This window comes from Trachypithecus francoisi, unplaced genomic scaffold, assembly GCF_009764315.1.
Source record: "Trachypithecus francoisi isolate TF-2019V2 unplaced genomic scaffold, Tfra_2.0 Lachesis_group0, whole genome shotgun sequence".
NCBI lineage: Eukaryota > Metazoa > Chordata > Mammalia > Primates > Cercopithecidae > Trachypithecus > Trachypithecus francoisi.
In genome coordinates, this window is record NW_022681453.1 from 151472465 (window position 1) to 151495687 (window position 23223).

The following is a 23223-nucleotide window of genomic DNA, read 5'->3' on the forward strand; positions in this document are numbered from 1 at the left end:
TGATCAGTAGAGCTTATGTTACCTTTCATTTATTTGTAGCTATTCCAAGAGAAAGAATAGAAAAACTGACCCATAGAGAGAGTTGTCTAATAGTTTTTAATTGTCATGGCTTTTTCATTAAAACTACTTGAATCAAAAAAGCTGATCCATTTTCATAGTATGTCCATGACATAGAATGGAACAAGTGTTACCACTGTTTAAGAAAAAGGGTCAGAGAAGTTGAAGAACTAAAGGCACAGCTAGCAGATACCAGAGCCAAGTTTCAGATTCAAGCTATCAAGGCCTTTTCTTCCAAAATGTTTCCCTTTAATTGACTATGGCAATTAGACTACTGAAAAAAAATGAGATACTAATGTTCTAATTTATGGGCTGCTCTTCTTCAGTCCCTCAGATAAATTTTGTCCTATTGTTTTTTTGCTGTTAGCACTCTGCTCTGCATAGTCTTGCCAAATGACCTTTCCACTCTCCTGCCTTCAACCATAATCTGCTATTTGATAACTCCTAATATGTTTTTCCAAATCATGTCTCCTATAGAATTATATATTTACTGTATACTGGCAGTTTCACTGAGTGTCCTATGTGTAGTTAAGATTCAGCATATCCAACACAAATTCTCCACATGTCCTAACCTTCATAAGCTTTCTTTTTTAAATTTAAAAAAAAATTTTTTTTCGTCTTATTCATTGAAGTAGAGCTATCTCAGTAAATGGCACCATATTCACTTATTTCTCCAAAACAGAAATCTAGAAGTCATTCTTGACTGTTCTCCCACGTACTTTCAGACTATGTCCTTGGCCCTCTTTTAATCTGTGCTCTCTTCCCAAGTAATCTTACCTAATCTCATGACTTTAAATGTCATCCATATGCTGATAACTCCCAAATTTATATTTCTAGATCAGAGATATATATCAGGTCGCTTACTCAACACCCACACTGGGAAGTGAAAATTAACATATCCAAAACAGAACGCCTGATTTACTGCCCTTGAATTTGTTCCTTCTCCCATGTTATTGTAAATATACCAACCAAAAGCCTAGGAGTCATCCTTGGTTTTTTTCCCTTGTCCCTTAATAATCCATGTTAGTTCTGACAACCATATGTTTAAGATACATCTAGAATCTAACACTTTTCACTGTCTCCACTGCTACCACCAGAATTTCTTACCTAAACTATTACAGTAAACTTAGTTGATCTCTCCATTTCTACTTTTACCTACTTACAATAGATTTTCCACTCAGTAAAGTGATTTTTCATCTATTAGTCATATTGTAAGTTTCTCCTGCACAAAACCGTCCTTTAACTTTCCAGCACATTTAAAATCAGTATCAAATCCAAACTCCTTTGGATCCAAGGCCTCTAAGGTCCTACATAATCTGTCTCAGCCTGCCTCTGACCTCATCACCTTCTATCCCTCTTTTGCTTACTTTAGTGATACTGACCTTGTTTCTCCAGGACACCAAGGCTGTTCCTGCCTTTAATCGTTTGCTGTTCCTTCTATCTGAACACTGGATGGTTTCATTTAGATGTCATTCAGAATCACCTTCTCTGATTTTCCTACTTTAGATTGCTTTGCAGTTGTAAGACATTTTCAAATGTGGTATTTGCTATTAAAATGTTAAATGGAACAGTGGGATATGGATGAGCTTCTGAGGAGCAGCAGCATTAGCCACTAGAGATTTGGATGGTGTAAAGAAGCTAGTCATGTGAATCTGAGATTAAATAGGAAGTACAAAGGCCCGTAAGTGGGAATGAGCCTGCTTTTTTTTTTTTTTTGAGACAGAGTCTTGTCTCTGCTCACTGCAACATCTGCCTCCCAGGTTCAAGCGATTTTCCTGTCTCAGCCTCCCTTTCCTGTAGCTGGGACTACAGGCTTGCACCACCCAGCTAATTTTTGTATTGTTGGTGAAGATGGGGTTTTACCATGTTGCTCAGGTTGTCTCCAACCCTGACCTCAAGTGATCCACCCGCCTCAGCCTCCCGGAAGTGCTGGGATTACTGGCGTAAGCCACCGTGCTGAGCCTGAATGAGCCTACTTTTAAAAGAATAGTAAGAAGGCTGGAGCACAGGGTGCAAAGAGGGGAGTGGTATGAGTTAAACAGGGAGGGGTAGGCAAGGGCCACATCCTTCAGCACCTTAGAGGCCAGAAAAAGGAGTGAGATTTTATTGTGTGATGGGAAACCATTGGAATCTTTTAAACAGGGAAATAACAATTGAGTTCATGTTTTTTAAAACTTGCTTAATTTTTACTCCCTTAAAGTCCTTCAGTGCTTACACATTGCCTTCAGTGTAAAATCCAAACTCCTTAGCCAGTCCTTTGAGATTTGACCTTATCTTCCCTCTTCAGCTGCATCTCTAAAGGCTTTAGCCATATAGAGCCTCTTATAGTTTCTAGTGCTTGGACTACCCCCTCTCTTACCCTTATTTTACCTGCCTTGTCCCTTAGGGATTCAGTTTTGTATCACCTCCTTAAGGAAGCCATGACTGATAGGGCCCTGCTCAGGACTGAGTGTCTCTCTTGTGTTCTTTCTTGGGCCTATCAGTTCTTAACCATAATTACCTCTTGTTTGTCCTTTAATCTGCAAATTATTTTAGGGTAGGTGCATTCTATCTTGGTTATCCTGGTATTTGATGCTTACCTCAGAGGAGGTGCTTAAGCTTTATATAATACTTACATTAATACTCAAATTTTATAGTATACTTTTGAAAAGTTACACCCTCTTAGCTCAGTTCCAAGGTAGAAGTCACAAAATAAGAAATGCTCACTCCTGTGAGTTTTCTTTCTTTTTTCTTTTTTTTTAAACTGGCTCACCTGTTGCTCAGACTAGAGTTGAACAGTGTGAACACACCTCACTGCAACTTCTGCCTCCCGGGGTCAAGCGATCCTCCCACCTCAGCCTCCCAAGTAGCTGGGACTACAGGTGTGCACCACCATGCCTGGCTAATTTTTGTATTTTTTGTAGATGGGGTTTCACCATGTTGCCCAGGCTGATCTCAAACTTTTGGGCTCAAGCGATCCACCCACCTCAGCCTCCCAGAGTGCTGGGATTACAGACATAAGCCACCACGCCCGGCCAAGTTTCTTTCTTCTGTTAGTATATCTAATGAATGGTAATCTATTTACTTTTTTTCTAAAACTCATTTTTAAAAATTACACAAATAATACGTGAGTACATAATCTTTACAAAATGAAATTTTGTAAGAAACTCTGACCACTACCCACAATCCTGGCTCCTCTTCCCACATTCCTCTTTGTTCACATTTTTAAATGATACTTGTGAAATTACCCTTGGCTTGTCACAGTGTCTCCTGACTTTGTCTAAAACAATTCATGTTACCTTGTAATTACAGATTTTGAATTTTTTGTTAAATTTGTGGTGTCCTATACTATGGTAGCCACTAGCCAAATGTGGCCATTGACCACCTCACATGTGGCTAGTCTAAATTGAGATGTGCTGTAAATATAAGATACACAGTGGGTTTCAAAGACTTAGTACCAGAAAAAAGAATGTAAAAGATCTTATGAATAATTTTTATATTGATTACACAGTCAATTAATATTTCAGATACATTGTTAGGATCAATTTTTTTTTTTTTTTTGGCCTATCTCTTTTCTTAATGTGGCTACCAGAAAATACAGAATTGTGGCTTACATTATATTTCTATTGGCCAGCGCTGATTTAAATAAGATATATAGCACTAAGTTGTTTTGCTTTCATATGCAAATGTAACTACTTGTTCTTTGATTCTTTTTTTTTTTAAGGATTTTATTTAGTAGCATATACAAACTTGCTTTTTTTTTTTTTTTTTTTTTTTTTTTGGGGATGAAGTCTCACTCTCATCCAGGCTGGAGTGCAGTGGTGCGATCTCGGCTCACTGCAACCTCTGCCTGCAGGTCCCAGCGATTCTCCTGCCTCAGCGCCACAGCCTCCCGTGTAACTAGGATTACAGGCGCCTGCCACCACGCCCAGCTAATTTTTGTATCTTTTAGTAGAGAAAGGGTTTCACCACCTTGGGCAGCCTGATCTGGAACTCCTGACCTCATGATCCGTCAGTCTCGGCCTCCCAAAATGCTGTGATTACAGGCATGAGCGGCGACGCCTGGCCCTTTGATTCTTTGTGTCTAGAGTTTATATTACTTAAAAACATTTGTTAATTTCAGTAAGTTTTTCTGTTAAGCAAGTTCTAGGTGATGTAGCGGAGGCAAAAAGAAATAAAATGCATTTTCTCTCCTATAAGAGCTTACGGTCTAATGGCACTTCAGAAGATACAGAGAAAAATAAAGCACAGTCTGCCACCTGTAGGAGCTTATAGTCTAGTGGCAGAGAATAGGTAAATACTCCACAGGTCCAGAAGGCTATACATTAGGAATGAAGAAACCACAAAATTCAAGAAGGTTCTTACGAACCATTCATTCATTGAACAGTTTTTGTTTTTTTTTAAATGTCTACTATATACCAGGACCAGGGACGAGTTCTTTTTTTTTTTCCTATTTTTTGGAGACAGGGGTCTGGCTCTGTCACCCAGGCTGGAGTGCAGTGACACAGTCTCGGCTTACTGTAGCCTCCACCTCCCAGGCTCAAGTGATCCTCCCACTTCAGCCTCCTGAGTAGCTGGGACTACAGGTGTGTGCCTCTGTACCTGCTCATTTTTCTATTTCTTTTGTAGAGACAGGGTTTCACCATGTTTCTCAGGCTGGTCTCAAACTCCTGAGCTCAAGCAGTCTGTGCACCTTGGACTCCCAAAGCACTGGGATTATAGGCATGAGCTACCATGCCCAATCAGGATCAGTTCTTTTATGGCATTTATTAGCTGTAAATGCCATTGGTCCTATACATAATCAATTAGGATTGGACTTTGTGGTTTGAATAATAAAAAAAAATCAGGATGGCTCATGCCTGTAATCCCAGCACTTTGGGAGGCCGAGGCGGACGGATCATGAGGTCAGTAGATTGAAACCATCCTTGCTAACACAGTGAAACCCCATCTCTACTAAAAATACAAAAAATTAGCCAGGCGTGGTGGCACGTGCTTGTAGACCCAGCTACTCGGGAGGCTGAGGCAGGAGAATCACTTGAACCTGTGAGGCGGAGGTTGCAGTGAGCCGAGATCGCGCCTCTGTGCTCCAGCCTGGGCGACCGAGTGAGACACCATCTCAAAAGAAAAAAAAAACGGCCAGGCGCGGTGGTTCATGCCTGTAATCCCAGCACTTTGGGAGGCTGAGGCGGGCAGATTACCTGAGGTCAGGAGTTTGAGCCAGCCTGGCCAACATGGTGAAACCCCGCCTCCACTAAAAATACAAAACTTAGCTGGGTGTGGTGGCACACGCCTGTAATCCCAGCTACTTGGGAGGCTGAGGCAGGAGAATTGCTTGAGCCTGGGAGTCGGAGGTTGCAGTGAGCCAAGATCATGCCACTAACTACTGCACTCCAGCCTGGCCGACAGAGTGAGACTCTGTCTCAGAAAAAGAAAAAAAAAAAAATCACTTTTTCTTTTACCACTATTTGAGATAATAAGTGGGGAAAATGTATGAACATTTTACAGTGCTATATAGAAATAAATTGTGACATATATGAAATATATACTATTATTTATAAGTAACCGTCTTAACTATACCCTAAGTTGTTTTGTCAGAAGTGATGGACTTTGCTAATCACTCACATACAACCTTCTGTGAATCCTCTAGGTAGAGTTAATCATTCCCTGCTTTGGGTGTATATGATACTTGCTTTTAATTATTTATTTATTTTTTTGAGACTGAGTCTCGCTCTGTCGCCCAGGCTGGAGTGCAGTGGGGCGATCTCGGCTCACTGCAACCTCCGCCTCCCAGATTCAAGCGATTCTCCTGCCTCAGTCCCTGAGCAGCTGGGACTACAGGCGCGTGCTACCACACCCAGCTAATTTTTGTGTTTTTAGTAAAGATAGGGTTTCAACCATGTTAGCTGGGATGGTTTAGATCTGCTGACCGCATGATCCGCTTGCCTCAGCCTCCGAAAGTGCTGGGATTACAGGCGTGAGCCACCATGCCCGGCCGCTTTTGATTATTTAAGTGCATTCCTCTCCTCTCCCCAGCAACTATTCTGAGTTCTTTGAAGCAGAGGATCTTGTTTTACTTGCCTTTTGAATTTATTAAATTATTTGCATCTGTACCCATCCTTTCTTTCTATGTTTATGAAAGAGTTACCCTCCTGTCCAAGAATTATCTTTTTACTTGTATCTGGTTCCAAGAAGAGGAGTCAAATCTCAAGAATCGGTTGCTCTAAGGGAGAAACAAAACAAAGCCCTCTTGATCTCATGCAGTTCTTTAGTTATCACCAACTCTGCTTCTCTTCATTTCATGATCAAGCTTTGGAAAGAACCGTCTATTCTCAGTAGTCACATTTCATTAGCTTTTCAGCTCCTTGCAATCTGGCTCCTGTCTTTACCTCTACAGGAAAACTTTAAAAGTCCAAAAGACATACAAAAGTGAACTCAAAATGGATCAAATACCTAAACATAAGAAATAAAACTGTGAAACGCTTAGAAGGGAACATAGAGGGGGCCAGGTGTGGTGGCTCACACCTGTAATCCCAGCACTTTGGGAGGCCGAGACGGGTGGATCCCCTGAGGTCAGGAGTTCCAGACCAGCCTGACCAACATGGAGAATCCCCATCTCTACTAAAAATATACAAAATTAGCCAGACGTGGTAGCACTTGCTGATAATCCTAGCTACTCAGGAGGATGAGGCAGGAGAATTGCTTGAACCTAGGAGGCAGAGGTTGCAGTGAGCCGAGATCATGCCATTGCACTCCAGCCTGGGCAACAAGAGCAAAATTCTGTCTCAAAAAAAAAAAAAAAAGAAGGAAACATAGAGGGAAAGCATTATGACATTGGATTTGGCAGTGATTTCTTTGATGACACAAAGCACAGGCAGCAAAATAAAAAAAGAGATAAATTGAAATTCATCAAAATTAAAAACTTTGTGCATCAAAGGGCAATATCAATAGAGTGAAAAGACAACCCATGGAATTGGAGAAAATATTTGCAAATCATATGTCTGATAAGGAGTTTAATATCTAGAATATATTAAGAACTCCTACAGCTCAACAACAAATATAACCTGATGAAAAATAGAAAAAGAACTTGAATAGACATTTCTGCAAAGATGATGTACAAATGGACAAATAAGCACATGAGAAGATGCTCACAATTACTAATCATTAGGGAGATGCAAATCAAAACCACAAGATACTGTTTCACACCGATTATGATAGCTATTAATAAAAAACAGTTGGGGCCGGGCTCGTTGGCTCACACCTGTAATCCCGGCACTTTGGGAGGCTGAGGCGGACAGATCACGAGGTCAGGAGATTGAGATGAGATCATCCTGGCCAACATGGTAAAACCCCATATCTACTAAAATACAAAAAATTAGCCAGGCATGGTGGTGCGTGCCTGTAGTACCAACTACTTGAGAGGCTGAGGCAGGAGAATTGCTTGAACCCAGGAGATGGAGGTTGCAGTGAGCTGAGATCACACCACCGCACTCCAGCTTGGTGACAGAGCAAGACTCCATCTCAAAACAAACAAACAAAAAAACAAACAAAACCCACAAGAAAACACAGTTGGGCATGGTGACTCATGCACTTTGGGAGGCATAGTGGCTCCCAGCACTTTGGGAGGTCAAGGCAGGCAGATCGCTTGAGCCAAGGAGATTGAGACCAGCCTGGGCAAAGTGGTGAAACCCCATCTGTACAAAAAATACAAAAAATTAGCTGGGTGTGGTGACATGCACCTGTGGTCCCAGCTAGTCAGGAGGCTGAGATGGGAGGATCTCTTGAGGCCGGGAGGTTGAGGCTGCAGTGAGTTATGGTTACACCACTGCACTGTAACCTGGGCAACAGAGTTAGACCCTGTCATCAAACGGGGGAAAAAAAGTTTAAAAACCACCCAGAAAATAACGTGTGTTGGTGAGGATGTGGAGAAATTGGAACCCTTGTGCAGTGCAGGTGGGAGTGTACAATGGTACAGCCACTGTGGAAAAGGGTATTAGAGTTCCACCAGAAATTTAGTTTTTATGTGCTTCAGAAGGGAGGAAGTGAATGCTGATTGGTCCATGGACAGTCATGGGTGGGCTTGGAAAAAGCACCGTAAGTTCTCACTGTGGTCCATGTGACCGGCAGCCAGGCCCCCAGGTTTCAAGCCGTTCCTGGCTTAAAGGTGGGTCTTCACTGGGGGCCCACCCCTTTCTGCCCAGGAGCCTGTCTACTTCTGCTGCCATCAACCTGCCGCCCACTACACCCAGGCCGTTCGTGCCGAGGGGCGCCTACAGGCCCATACTGAGCTGCCCTCAGCCCACCGCTTGGCCTACTCGTAGGCGCCCGAAGTCCTGAGGGTGCTGAGGCAGCAGGGGGCTGTTGTGTCAGTGGCGTCCTGAGCACTTGCACACCCGGCCTGGTCGTGATAACACCTGGGCTCCGCCACAACTTTGCTCCGAAATTAGTGTGGGCGCCGGGAGCGGGGAGAGGCCAGGCGGCGGGAGCAGGCACTTCCAAGTCTGTGAGGGCAGGGGGCCTTCCCGGCCCTGGAGAGAGCAGGGATGCCTGGGTTTGCAGCCATGGTTGGACGGCTGCAGCTGCGCCCAGGATGGCTGGGCTCCCGACCCTGCAACTCGGAAGGGGATTGGGGCTTCCACCTCTCTTGCAACTCAGAACGGAGCGGGGCTTCTGCTCACTGGCTCCATGGAGGGGGCAGCCCCAGCCCCACCTTCCTTATTGCAGCGGGCATCATGGCAGTGGCCGCTCCATCTGGGCTGCCACTGCCATTAATAGCATATTTCAATTTGTACTAATCACATTTCAAGTGCTTAGTAGTTACTTGTAGCTAGTAGCCACCATATTCAGGTCTAGGCTTTGCTGATTGGATCTCTTTACTATTACTTAGCATATTTTTTTTTCTTGTAAGTTGGTAACATTCAGATTTTCTTTTCAATTTTTAAACAGAAGAATACTGTGAATATCGACATTGATGCTAAACACATTTGATAAGTTGTACTTTAGAGAATTTTTTTTTGCAAATGAAACTGAGTCACTTTAAGAATAAAAGCTTTTAATTTGTATTTTAGTGCCACACCAGAGGAATATAATGCAGTTGTACAGAAGCCAAGACAAATTCTATGTCAATTCATTGACCGGATACTTACAGATGTAAATGTTGGTAAGAAACCAATTATTTCTTATATAAACTTTATAAATTGGACTGTTTTCTTTTCCATGTATACATTATAGTAGCATTTTCTCCATGTAGTTTTAGATATAGAGTATTTGTGATAGTTACTATTTTCAAGCAAGTTATTTGTTAATATTGCTTACTACTTGTTACAAAATTTGAATTAGGCTTTTAAAATAATTCTCTCTTCCTATTTGTTATCTAGATTTTCTACTGCTTGCTATGAGTTATTTGATACTGGATATTATACGTTAAAGTATTTGGCCAGTACCAATCACGTGGACCCTATTTTGGTTAGCTCTTATGCCAGTGGTAGACTAATAGCAAATGCCACCCAAGAAAACCTCTTTAATTAAGTTACTCTTTAAGTAAGTTCATGCCTGTGCCTGTAGGAGATTATAGGATTATGTGAGTTACTGAATCAGTTATTGCCTGTTCATGCCAATCTGATAGACAGAATATTACCTACCTGGCAAAATGGTGTCACATTTGTCATATCTGTTGAAACTGCATGGAAGGGATAATATAAAATGGCATTAGGCTCATGGTTTATAATTTGAATTCCAAATTTGGCACAGATTTGATGACTTAGACTAGCCATTAAGCCTTTCTTTTTCAACCAGTAAAAATGATGGGTTGCTGAAAAATAATAAAGGACTGCTGAATACTTGCAAGATGTGTTTTTGTATCGTATTGGTATTCCCTCTGTTTAGACTACTTGCCCTTCCCCTCTCTGACCAACTCCTCATCTAGGAATCATTTCCTTCACAGTGTCTTCCCAGATACCTGTTTCTCCTTATTCTGGATTAGTGCAGTTACCATATTGTATTGTAATTATTAGTTTATTTGTTTGACTCCCCATCAGATTGTGAGAACTTTTGTTTTTAATCCTTAGATTTTAGCACTGCCTGACATGTTATTCCTGAAGTACATGTTTGATAAATGGATGTATGGTGGAGGAATGCATGTGATTTTTAAACATTTAAAATTAGGTAAGACTAGCGTTGGCTGGGCATGGTGGCTCACGCCTGTAATCCCAGCACTATGGGAGACCGAAACGGGTGGATCACCTGAGGTCAGGAGTTTGAGACCAGCCTGGCCAACATGACGAAACCCTGTCTCTAATAAAAATACCAAAATTAGCTGCACTGGATATAATTCTGGTCACCAAAGTCTGGTCCCCCCACCCTTTTTTTTTTTTTAATTTGAAGAGACAGAGTCTTGCTTTGTTCCAGGCTGGAGTGCAATAGTGTGATCATAGCTCACTACCGCCTTGAACTTCTGGGCTAAAGGGAATCCTCCTGCCTCAGCCCCCCGAGTAGCTGGGACTATAGGTACACACTACCACTCCCAGCTAATTTTAAGAAAAATTTTTTTTGTAGAGATAGGATCTTGACATCTTATCCAGGCTGGTCTTGAGTTCCTGGGCTCAGGTGATCCTCCCACTTTAGCTTCCCAAAGTACAGGGATTGCAGGCGTGAGGCACCTTGCCCGGCCCACAGTTTGGTTTCTTAACAAAAGGACCATTGTTTAATTTGTCATGACTCTTTAAAATGAATCTTGTTGTTTTAGTTGCTGTAGAACTTGTAAAGAAAACTGACTCTCAGCCAACCTCCGTAATGTTGCTTGATTTCATCCAGCATATCATGAAATCCTCCCCACTTATGTTTGTAAATGTGAATGGAAGCCATGAGGCCAAAGGCAGTTGTATTGGTAAGTGCTGTTATTCGTGCATTCACTTGCCATCTGTTTTATGAAATCCTCCTTTTACTGCTCTTGTGAAATATTACAGGTACAGAATTATACTTTTTTGGGTCAGCTTCGCTATAAATTGAAGGAGCAAAATGGTAATGGTTAGTTTCCCTTCACATATCCTTATTGTTTTCTTTTTAGTATTGTATACTAGGTACTTAGAAATAATCAAATTTGTCATTTTGAACACTTTGGCATAGTTTTCTTTTGTCTGTTTTTGGTAATCTCTTCTAGATCAGAGATTGGCAAGCTTTAGTCCACAGTGTGGCTGCCTGTTTTTGTGACCTAAGTTTTTGTGTTTTGTTTTGTTTTCTTTTTTTCTTTTTTTTTTTTTTTGAAGAACAGGGTCTTGCTATATTGCCCAGGCTGGTGGTCTTGAACTGCTAGACTCAAGGGATCCTTCTGCCTCAGCTTCCTGCATACCTGGGATTATAGGCACATGCTACTGTACCTGGCTTCATTTTTTGTAAATGAAGTTTTATTAGAACACAGCCGTGCTCCTTCTTTTACTTATTGTCTGTGACTACTACAGAGGCACCTTGGGCACTCAAGCCAAAAATAATACTATCTGATCCTTTAAAAAAAGTTTGCTGACTGCTCTTCTGTATATTGAAGCTTTTCTCTAGGCTTATTCCTTATTGCACCTACCACTTTGGTCCCTTCATTGGTGTCTTCATAAAGAGATGCAAAATAAACATTTTTTTTGTATAATGGATAAAGTATTTAAAAATTTTTTGCTCGAACTTTAACTCAACTTTGATAGCATGTCCTCCAAGAAGTTTTTTTCTGAGCACTACTTCTAACTGCTTAGAACTGGCTTGGTTACTCCTTTATTCTCTCTTAGTACTAAGTGTTCTGCATTTCATCTATCGTAGAGGCTTTTAAACTGTACTCTAATCATTGGTTTGTCTATATTCTTTCCTACAGTAGTTTTTAAACTACAAGTCATAACCCACTAGTGGGTTATGACATTAGGCAATTACCAGCATTTAAAACAAGATGAAATAAACTAGAAAATATCATAGGCTGGGCGTGGTGGCTCATGCCTGTAATCACAACACTTTGGGAGTTCGAGACTAGCCTAGTCTACATGGCAAAACCCTGTCTCTACCAAAACCAAACCAAACCAAAACAAAACAAAAACATTAGCTGAACATGTTGGCACATGCCTATGGTACCAGCTACTTAGAAGGCTGAGGCACACAAATTGCTTTAGCCTGGGAGGCAGAGATTGCAGTGAGCTAAGACCGTGCCACTGCACTCCAGCCTGGGTGACAGAGTGAGAACCTGTCTCAAGAAAAAAAAAAAAGAAAATATTAGAGTACATTGTATGTAATAAGAATAAGTACTATTTCATGAACCTTTTATTTTAAATATTTAAATAAAATGCATGTATATATACTGGGTCATGATATAAAATGTTATTTCTTTGTTGCAGTCAAAAAGCTGAAACTGTACTGTGCGATTCATGAGGACAGGACTATGACTGATTTATTCTTGTGTACGTGAGACAGAGTCACCACTCAAATTTTAATTGAAGGAATGACAATAGCTACCCTTTATTGGACATTTATTTTACTTTGGAACTGTGCTGAGTATTTCATGTACATTGTCTTATTTAGTCCTCACAGTAACCCATAACATAGATAGCATTATTCTCCTTTCATGCATGAAATTACAAAGGTTCAGAGAAATGAAAAGTTTATACAATTAGTAAGTGGAAAGCTAGGACCTTGTCTGTCTGACTCCAAAGTTGGTACAGGCATACCTCAGAAATATTGTGGGTTCAGTTCCAGGCCACCACAATAAAGTGAATATTGCAATGAAATAAGTCACGTGAATTTTTTGGTTTTCCAGTACATATAAGTTATGTTTACATTGTACATTAAGTGTGGAATAGCGTTATGTCTAAAAAACAATTAAAAATACTTTATTGCTAAAAAATGCTAACGATTATATGATCCTTCAGCAAGTTGTAATATTTGTGCTGGTGGAGGGTCTTGCCTTGGTGTTGAGGGCCTTTCTCCGGATTAGGCTTTGACTTAAGGGAATGTTGTGGCTGATTTGATCTTCTTTTTTTCCTACTGGAAATTTCCTCATCTTTTAATGATTTGATCTTCTATTCAGACTACTAAAACTTTCTCCATACCAGCAATAAGACTGTTTCACTTTCTCATCAATGGTGTGTTTGGTGGAGTAGCACTTTTAATTTCTTCCAAAAACTTTTTCTTTGTTTTAACAAGTTGGTTGTTTGGTGGAAGAGGCCTAGCTTTCAACCTGTCTTGGCTTTCAACATGCCTTCCTCAGTAGGCTTAATCATTTCTAGCTTTTGATTTGAAGTGAGAGATGTGCAACTCTTTCTTTTATTTGAACACTTAGAGGCCATTATAAGGGTTATTAATTGACCTAATTTCAATACTGTGTCTCAGGGAATAGGGAGACACAAGGAGAGGGAGAGATATGGGGAACTGCTGGTCGGTGGGGCAGTCAGAACACATACATTTATCCATTAAGTTTGCCACATTATGTTGATGTGGTTCATGACAGCTCCAAACAATTACAATAGTAACATCAAACATCACTGATCACAGATCACCATAACAGATATGATAATAATGAAAATGTTTGAAATATTGTGAGAATTACCAAAATGGGATACAGAGACATGAAGTGACCACATGCTGTTGGAAAAATGGCACTGATACACTTGATGCAGTGTTACCACAACCTTCAATTTGTGACAAATGCAGCATCTGCAACATGCAATAAAACTGGGTATGCCTGCGTTCTAAACTATTATGTTTCCACTGTGAAAGGAATGTTTTACACTCTTTTGTTAGTGAAGTTTATTCTTTAAAAGTCAATCATCAAGGATTTAGCAAATGAATTAGCACTTCAGATATACTTGTTTATTTAATATATTTTTTGTTTATTTCAAAGAATTCAGTAATTGGATCATAACAAGACTTCTGCGGATTGCAGCAACTCCCTCCTGTCATTTGTTACATAAGAAAACCTGTGAAGTCATCTGTTCCTTATTATTTCTTTTTAAAAGCAAGAGTCCTGCTATTTTTGGGGTGCTCACGAAAGAATTATTACAACTTTTTGAAGACTTGGTTTACCTCCATAGAAGAAATGTGATGGGTCATGCTGTGGAATGGCCAGTGGTCATTAGCCGATTTTTAAGTCAGTTAGATGAACACATGGGATATTTACAATCAGCTCCTTTGCAGTTGATGAGTATGCAAAATTTAGAATTTATTGAAGTCACTTTATTAACGGTTCTTACTCGTATTATTGCACTTGTGTTTTTTAGAAGGCAAGAACTCATACTTTGGCAGATAGGTTGTGTACTGCTAGAGTATGGTAGTCCAAAAATTAAATCACTAGCAATTAGCTTTTTAACTGAACTTTTTCAGCTTGGAGGACTACCAGCACAACCAGCTAGCACTTTTTTCACCTCATTTTTGGAATTATTAAAACACCTTGTAGAAATGGATACTGACCAATTGAAACTCTATGAAGAGCCATTATCAAAGCTGATAAAGACACTATTTCCCTTTGAAGCAGAAGCTTATAGAAATATTGAACCTGTCTATTTAAATATGCTGCTGGAAAAACTCTGTGTCATGTTTGAAGATGGTGTGCTCATGCGGCTTAAGTCTGATTTGCTAAAAGCAGCTTTGTGCCATTTACTGCAGTATTTTCTTAAATTTGTGCCAGCTGGGTATGAATCTGCTTTACAAGTCAGGAAGGTCTATGTGAGAAATATTTGTAAAGCTCTTTTGGATGTGCTTGGAATTCAGGTAGATGCAGAGGTAAGTAATTTTTCAGATTACTTGTTAAGTATGTATTTTGTTCATCATTTAATTGTATACATATGTGCAAAATGTAATAATAAGAAAATGTAATATCTTTAATAGTAGTTTATATTTGGAGCATAATGATTTTCATAGTGTAGTCTGGCTCACTATTATGGACTTTTACTTTGATTTCAGAAGGATTTGTTGTTTAAGTTGGTAGTGAACTGCCAATGGAGTAGGATGTTTCTAAGTAGAATCTGTGATGTGTATATGTATTTGTTGCATTATTAATTAAAAGGGGGCAGTTATCAACTTTATTGCAGAAGCTTTGATCACTCAAATAGATTTTGTGTCTGACAAGTTATAATCAATCACTTAGAAAACCTATGAATGATTAATCATGCCAAATTATGTGCTTTTTTCTGTTTGGACTATGGGAGTCAGGTAATACAATAAAATCATCAGAGATGCCGTAACTTGATTAAATATTTTAATTTATTAATCCTGCTGGATTTGTTACATGAAAAAAGTTGGTAATTCCCTTACAACATTTTTTATAAGGGAATTAAAATTTATAGCATTTTGGTAAGAGGAAAAACAGGATGTAGAGAGAAAGATTTGTCTTAAACCTTCTGAGACTATAGAACCATAGTCTATATATAGACTTAAATAATATAGATCAATTTAGATGTTTGTTTTGCTTTATGAGACCCTAAAAGTAGTTTCACTAGAAAACATCTGACTAACATCTAATACATTCTTGCTACCTATGAATAATATAAATATATTTTCTAAGGAATATTTCTGGAAATTATTTTTTATTTTCTTAGTACTTGTTGGGCCCACTTTATGCGGCTTTGAAAATGGAAAGTATGGAAATCATTGAGGAGATTCAATGCCAAACTCAACAGGAAAACCTCAGCAGTAATAGTGATGGAATATCACCCAAAAGGCGTCGCCTCAGCTCGTCTCTAAACCCTTCTAAAAGAGCACCAAAACAGACTGAGGAGTATGATGACCTTCATTCAGTTTGTATTTAGCCATTAAATAAAACTTTGTTCACTTTTAAAAATCAACTTATTAGTTAAGTGCTTTGATTTAAATACACAAAGAACATCTTTCTAAATGTAGCCAAGGGAGTGCTTAAAATATTTTAATAATTCTTGTAGACTGTCAGTAGTATAAAACATTTCATGGTTAAATATAGTTTGTTTGCATGTTTTTACATGCTTATCTAATTTAACTTTTTAATAGGTGAAAAATCTTTGAGACTGTGCATCTATTAGCAATTTTTAACATGTTAACAAACTATTTTTTAATGAGTAGCTAAAGAATTGCCATATTTCAGTTAGTTCTGAACATTGTTTTGTTTCAAATCTTAATATGAATTTCAATAGTTGATATTACATAGTATGTTTTATTCTAAATGTTTCATGTTTTAACCAAATTCATATTGCATAAGGATATCTCTCTACTGTATTCATAATTATAGAATTAAACATGTGAACATGAACCAAAAGAGCATATTATGGAGTGCACTGAAACAGAAAGCTGAATCCCTTCAGATTTCCCTTGAATACAGTGGCCTAAAGAATCCTGTTACTGAGATGTTAGAAGGAATCGCTGTTGTCTTACAACTGACTGCTCTGTGTACTGTTCATTGTTCTCATCAAAACATGAACTGGTAAAACAAACTTCTTGTTTCTTGGGGTTGGGTTTCCTGCAATGAACTTGGATTTACTGTTTACTCATTATTTACTTGAATCATGTGACCTTAGAACACAAACTTTTCACTGAAGTAATTAAGAAATTAAGAAAAAGTAGTAATTAAGAAAAGAAGTAATTAAGAAAAAATTAAGAAATTTGTTTTCTATTGAGTCAAATGCTAGGCACAGTGCTAAGCACTGTATATATCTTAGTTAATATTTACAGTAGTCCTCTAAGGTAAATGCTGTTATGCCCATTTTAAAAATTAGAAATTGACACTCAGAGAAACTGAGGCTCTTTTTTGTCTGAAGCCAAAACTGACTTTCCTGGGGACACATGGTTAGAAAGTACCAGAACACATTTGTGTACAACTCAAAAACCCAGTGTTTGGCTTTTGGAGACAGGGTCTCGCTTTGTCTCCCAGGCTGGTGTACAGTGGCATGATCATGGCTCACTACAGCCTTGATCTCCGTACGGGGCTCAAGTGAGCCTCCGAAGTAGCTGGGACTATAGGCGTGTGCCACCATACCCTAATTTAAAAAAATTTTTTTGTAGAGATGGGTTTCCCTATATTGTCCTGGCTGTTCTCAAACTCCTGGGCTCAAGTGATCCTCCCACGTCAGCCTCCCAAAGTAATTTTAGTTCCCAAATCCTAAGGGTGATTTAAGCTGACATAAATAGATTAAATTTAAAATAATGATTACTTGATTTGCATATTTAAATTGTTATAAATTTTGTACTCACAATTTCTTTTGGCTTTAGTACAATTTGACTAAAAAACGTTTGACTATAAAAAAATTCGTCTTAATTCCAATGTCTTTAATAAAATGTACTTACTGCAGCCATACTTTCAAGGACTGTCAACACAAATCCAAGAAGAAACCTTCTGTAGTGATAACTTGGATGTCATTGGATTTTTACACAAAAGTGCTTAAGAGCTGTAGAAGTTTGTTAGAAACTGTTCAGAAACCAGACCTGGAGGCAACCATTGATAAGGTGGTGAAAATTTATGATGCTTTGATTTATATGCAAGGTGAGTACAAATAAGCAATAGATCAGAATAACCTTCAAAGATAATCAGTATAGAAATATGCTTTCTTTTTTGCCTGAAGCCTAAGTGCATGGAATACCCAGAAGTTTGTTCTTGATTTCAGTTCTATTAAATTTGTCAGTTTCTGAGTTGCCAGTTTATGTGCGTAATATTTTGATTCCTTAGTCAATAGAAATTATTTATAACTTTAAAGTTTTTTGAATTGGAGGTTTGAGGAATGCTGTGGTTCTTCTTTAAAAAAGGCATAAAAGGCATACATACATGTTTTTATAAAGTCACATTTAATTTCTTTGGGTTTACAGACCTCAGACCATCATTTATGGATCTCTGTGTTAAGAATTTTCTTCTTATCGAATGATCATTATAACAGCGTTTGGTATTTCAAATGTCTTTATTTTTATTTAAAAGAGATATGATTAAGGAAAAGTTAGAATTAATGACTTATTTTGTGCTTCTGTAGTAAACAGTTCATTTGAAGATCATATCCTGGAAGATTTATGTGGAATGCTGTCACTTCCATGGATTTATTCCCATTCTGATGATGGCTGTTTAAAGTTGACCACATTTGCCACTAATCTTCTAACATTAAGCCGTAGGATTTCAGATAGCTATTGTAAGTGCTCACAAGAATATGTTTGTGTGTGGTTTGTTTTATTTATTTATTTATTTATTTTTGAGACAGAGTCTTACTCTGTCGTCCATGCTGGAGTGCAGTGGCGCAATCTTGGCTTGCTGCAAATTTTCCTACCTCAACCTCCTGAGTAGCTGGGATCACAGGTGTGCGCCACTACACTCAGATAATTTTTGTATTTTTAGTAGAGATGGGGTTTCACCGTGTTGGCCAGGCTGGTCTCAAACTCCTGACCTCAAGTGATCCACTTGCCTCAGCCTTCTAAAGTGCTAGGATTACAGGCGTGAGCCACCATGCCCGGCTTTGTGTAGTTTGTTTTACTCACCTCTATATAGGACTTCTAAGACTTATTTAAATTGTTTTCAATAATTAAAAGAGCAGGTATATTTTTAATAGAAAGGGGTTAGATACATAAAAATAATCCTGCCCCACATATCCCATTTCCTTTCTTTTTGTAAAACATTTGTAATGTATCCTTACATGTCATTATCTTCATTTAATAAAATTAAGAAGTATTAGAGAAATATTTTAAAAAGAAGAACAATATACCAGAAATTCTTATACCAACTTCTCAGTTTAAGAAATTAAAAACGTTAGGCCAGGCACGGTGGCTCACGCCTGTAATCCCAGCACTTTGGGAGGCCAAGGCATGCGGATCACTTGAGGTCAGGAGCTTGAGACCAGCCTGGCCAACATGGCAAAACCTCATCTCTTCTAAAAATACAAAAATTAGCCAGGCATGGTGGCTCGTGCCTGTAGTCCCAGCTACTAGGGAGGCTGAGATACAAGAATCTCTTGAATCCAGGAGGCAGAGGTTTCAGTGAGCCAAGATTGCGCCATTGCACTCCAGCCTGGGCAACAGAGTGAGACTGTCTCAAAAAAAAGAAAAAAGAAATAAAAACACCATAGCCCTTTGAAGTCAGTTTCTCTTCACCCTTCCCTCTCTTCATGAAATTTTTTTTAAAAAGGAAATAAAAATATTAGAGATATGATGGAAGCCCTTTGTTCCTCTATGATTTCATTCCCCTAATTTTTTTCCCCCAGAGATTACTACTGTTTTGAATTTGGTGTTGATTGTTCTGTTGAATGTTCTATTACTTTTACTATATATGTATTTATTTGTAAATAATACAAGAAATTGTTTTGCTTCTTACAGCTTACATTTTGTTGGTCAACATTATCTTTATGAGACTTATCCTTGGTGATATGGGTAACTCTAGTTTTTATTTAAACTTCTAAATAGTAGCCAAATGTATGGATAGACACTATCAGACCTCCTATTGGTGGACAATCACGTTGTTTCCAACTTTTCACAATTACAAGCAACATTTAAATGAATATTTTTATAAATGATTCTTTAGTTTGTTTAAGGCCTTGCTGTTTGAAAAGTATGGTCCACAGACCAGTAGCATCTAGCATCGCCACCATTTAGGGACTTGTTAGAAATGGAGCATCTTTGATTCTGCTGAGAGAGCACATTTAAAATAAAAATAAAATAAAATAAAGAAATGGAGAATCTTATGCTCCACCCAGACCTACTGAATCAGAATCTGCATTTTAACAAGATAGTTGATTCATATCCATATTAAAGTTTGAGAAGCACTTTTTAACGTTTTTACCTATCTAAGAGTAGTATTGTTGGGTTATAGAGTTTGCACATCTTCACCTCTATTCTGCTGTATTGTTCTCCAAAGATATGCCAGTTTACACTCCTGTTAGCAGAGTATGAGTTCCACATCCTCACTGACACTTAGCTGACTTTTAAATTTTTGCTATCTAGAAAATAAAAAATGTCATGGAGTTAACTATCTTAACTTTTTTCTTTTTCCTATCTGGTAGGTATGATTTTCAATTTGCATTTCCTTGATTATTTAGTAAGGTTGTGTATAGACCTTTTTCAGTGCACTTTATTTTCTGAAAAGGAGCTTTTAATTAAATTAGGTATTAAATGTATTTTAAATGTTACTTGACTTTTTATATATATATACACAAAAGTTACTTATATATGTATATGTGTATACATAAAATTAACATTAGTAGAAATCGTGTTTAACAGACTTCATTTTTTCAGCACCACAGGCACAGTCACGATGTGTGTTTCTTCTGACTCTGTTTCCAAGAAGAATATTCCTTGAATGGAGAACAGCAGTTTACAACTGGGCCCTGCAGAGCTCCCATGAAGTAATCCGGGCTAGTTGTGTTAGTGGATTTTTTATCTTATTGCAGCAGCAGAATTCTTGTAACAGAGTTCCCAAGATTCTTATGTATGTATTAAGATTTTAATTTGAATATATCACTCTATTGGAAAGATCATAATTCTCTGGCTATATATGCAGGGTTATGTTTATTGTTGAATATGTAAAGCAAATGTTGCTTTTAGCTTTAGAATTTAACATTTTTTCCTTCTAGGCTTTGTTTTACCAGTACTTTTGTCCCAAATTAAGCAAGACTATTTCGACCACAAAATTAGGCAAGAAAGTTTAGTACTTTTCCTTTTTTTTCCCCAGAGATAAAGTCAAAGATGATTCTGACATTATCAAGAAAGAATTTGCTTCTATACTTGGACAACTTGTCTGTACTCTTCATGGCATGTTTTATCTGACAAGTTCTTTAACAGAACCTTTCTCTGAACATGGATATGTGGACCTCTTCTGTAGGAACTTGAAAGCCACTTCTCAACATGAATGTTCATCTTCTCAACTAAAAGCTTCTGTTTGCAAGCCATTCCTTTTCCTACTGAAAAAAAAAACACCTAGTGCAGTAAAACTTGGTGAGTGATTATGACTTATTTAATATTTTAAAACCTATTTAAACTCTGCTTTTCAAATCAGTAAAAGAATTAGGCTGAAGCCTTGAAAAATTGCAGGAAGTTGCTTGCTTTATAGAGTCAGTGCTCAGTATTGATTAGTTATAAATGGGATAAATGGTATTAGATCACATCACAGAACCGACAGGAGAGGTGAGTTTGGGATTTTTTCGAATACTCTTGTGATTTGACAGCCTAAATGGGGCATAGCTGATGGTTGTTTCAATATTGTAAGATTCAATATTCTATATCTTCTTTAGTGATACCAGAGACCTTCTTAATGTGTCCCCTGTTGGACACATTGGACCTTGAAAACTTCAAATAGTTAGATTACTTTGCCCAGCTGAGGACTATAGAGTGTATCTTCTTGGCCACTTTCAGTGATAATGGAGTATAAGTTTTTACGAAGCATGAGATTTATACAAATACTTAGAAGATCCGTTTGTTTAGGTAGTAAGTTGAAACTTGTTCTCAAGTTTTCAAAGCAATAGAAAGTACTCCCTAAATCTTGTAATGTAAGGTTAACAATCAAGCTAAGATCCCCCTTAGAAATGTGCTTTTCTTTTCTTTTCTTTTTCTAAGACAGAGTTTTACTCTTGTTGCCCAGGTTGGAGTACAATGGCGCGATCTTGGCTCACTGCAACCTCCACCTCCTGGGTTCAGGCGATTCTCCTGCCTCAGCCTCTGGAGTAGCTGGGATTACAGGCGCGTACCACCATGCCAGGCAAATTTTTGCATTTTTAGTAGAGATGGGGTTTCACCATGTTGGTCAGGCTGGTCTCCAACTCCTTACCTCAGGTGATCCACCTGCCCTGGCCTCCCAAAGTGCTGGGATTACAGGCATGAGCCACCATGCCTGGCCTTTCTTTCTTTCTTTCTTTTTTTTTTTTTAAGAGACAGGGTCTTGCTTTGTCACCCAGGCTGGAGTGCAGTGGCGTGATCACGGCTCACTGCAGCCTGCAGCCTTGACCTCCCAGGCTCAAGTGATCCTCCCACCTCAGCCTCTTGAGTAGCTGGGACCATAGTATGTGCCACTACACCCAGCTAATTTTTAAATTTTTTGTAGAGAGGGATCTCACTTTGTTGCCCAGGCTGGTCTTGAACTCCTAGCTTCAAGTGATCCTCCCACTTTGGCTTCCCAAAGTGTTTGGATTACAGGTATGAGCCATCACTCCTGGCCTGCAATGTGTTTTTAAGCCTATCTTGGTAACATATAATGGTCTACAAAATCTGAAAGAGACTTGTTATTTTGTAACAATTCTGGAAATTATTTTAGATTTAAATTATTTACAGGCTGAGTGCAGTGGTTCGCTCTTTTAACCCCAGCACTTCAGGAGGCCAAAACAGGTGGATTGCCTGAGCTCAGGTGTTCAAGACCAGTCTGGGCAACATGATGAAGCCCTATCTCTACAAAAAAATACAAAAATTAGCCAGGCGTGGTGGTGCATACCTGTGGTCCCAGCTACTTGGGAGGCTGAAGTGGGAGGATCCCTTGAACCTGGGAGGTCAGGGCTGCACACTGCAGTGAGCTGTGATCATGCCACTGCACTCCAGCCTGGGTGACAGAGCAAGACTCTGTCTCAAAAAAAAAAAAAATCGTATGTGACATTTATTAAATATAAAGTAAATTTTGATTTCTAAGTATCCATTTTAATTTCCTAAGATTCTGTGTGCTATACATACTTAAATATGAAACATTAACATTATAAGAGAACTTAGGATTCTTTGTGGCATATTATTCATTGGCAATATTTTTACAGTACAACCTTGACATTTAATGTTAAATTAGGTATTGTATACTCTTGTTTTTCAGCTTTCATAGATAATCTACATCATCTTTGTAAGCATCTTGATTTTAGAGAAGATGAAACAGATGTAAAAGCAGTTCTTGGAACTTTATTAAATTTAATGGAAGATCCAGACAAAGATGTTAGAGTGGCTTTTAGTGGAAATATCAAGCATATATTGGAATCTTTGGACTCTGAAGATGGATTTATAAAGGAGGTTGATAATTTTTGTTCTTAACATTTGGATTACATCAGCCTAGCTCTAACAATTTCTTTAACCAGTTAATTTTATTGTTCTAGCTTTTTGTCTTAAGAATGAAAGAAGCATATACACATGCCCAAATATCAAGAAATTATGAGCTGAAGGATACCTTGATTCTTACAACAGGGGATATTGGAAGGTATACTTGGCAGCATTTGTATTCTTCCTTATTTATTGTGGCCATTCTCGTTTTTTATTTGCTTGCTGTTAAAAATGGTG

General features: G+C 38.5%; 1 protein-coding gene across 3 annotated transcripts in view; it reads left to right on the forward strand.

Moving 5' to 3' along the window:
• The window catches only part of ATR (ATR serine/threonine kinase), a 121659-nt gene that overhangs the window by 1634 nt on the left and 96802 nt on the right, over window positions 1-23223 (forward strand). For 2 of the 3 annotated variants that reach the window (XR_004437311.1, XM_033212418.1), the window contains exons 2-12: window positions 9102-9193; window positions 10778-10918; window positions 13898-14775; window positions 15591-15769; window positions 16253-16444; window positions 17310-17500; window positions 17979-18131; window positions 20221-20413; window positions 20657-20919; window positions 22769-22959; window positions 23043-23143. Coding sequence is in view for 2 of the 3 variants with exons in the window: in XM_033212418.1 (XP_033068309.1) it covers window positions 9102-9193; window positions 10778-10918; window positions 13898-14775; window positions 15591-15769; window positions 16253-16444; window positions 17310-17500; window positions 17979-18131; window positions 20221-20413; window positions 20657-20919; window positions 22769-22959; window positions 23043-23143 (2574 nt within the window). In the remaining variant the exon portion in view is untranslated. Of the gene's footprint in view, window positions 1-9101; window positions 9194-10100; window positions 10198-10777; window positions 10919-13897; window positions 14776-15590; window positions 15770-16252; window positions 16445-17309; window positions 17501-17978; window positions 18132-20220; window positions 20414-20656; window positions 20920-22768; window positions 22960-23042; window positions 23144-23223 lie in introns of those variants that run through there. The other variant, XM_033212419.1, reaches the window with a different exon arrangement.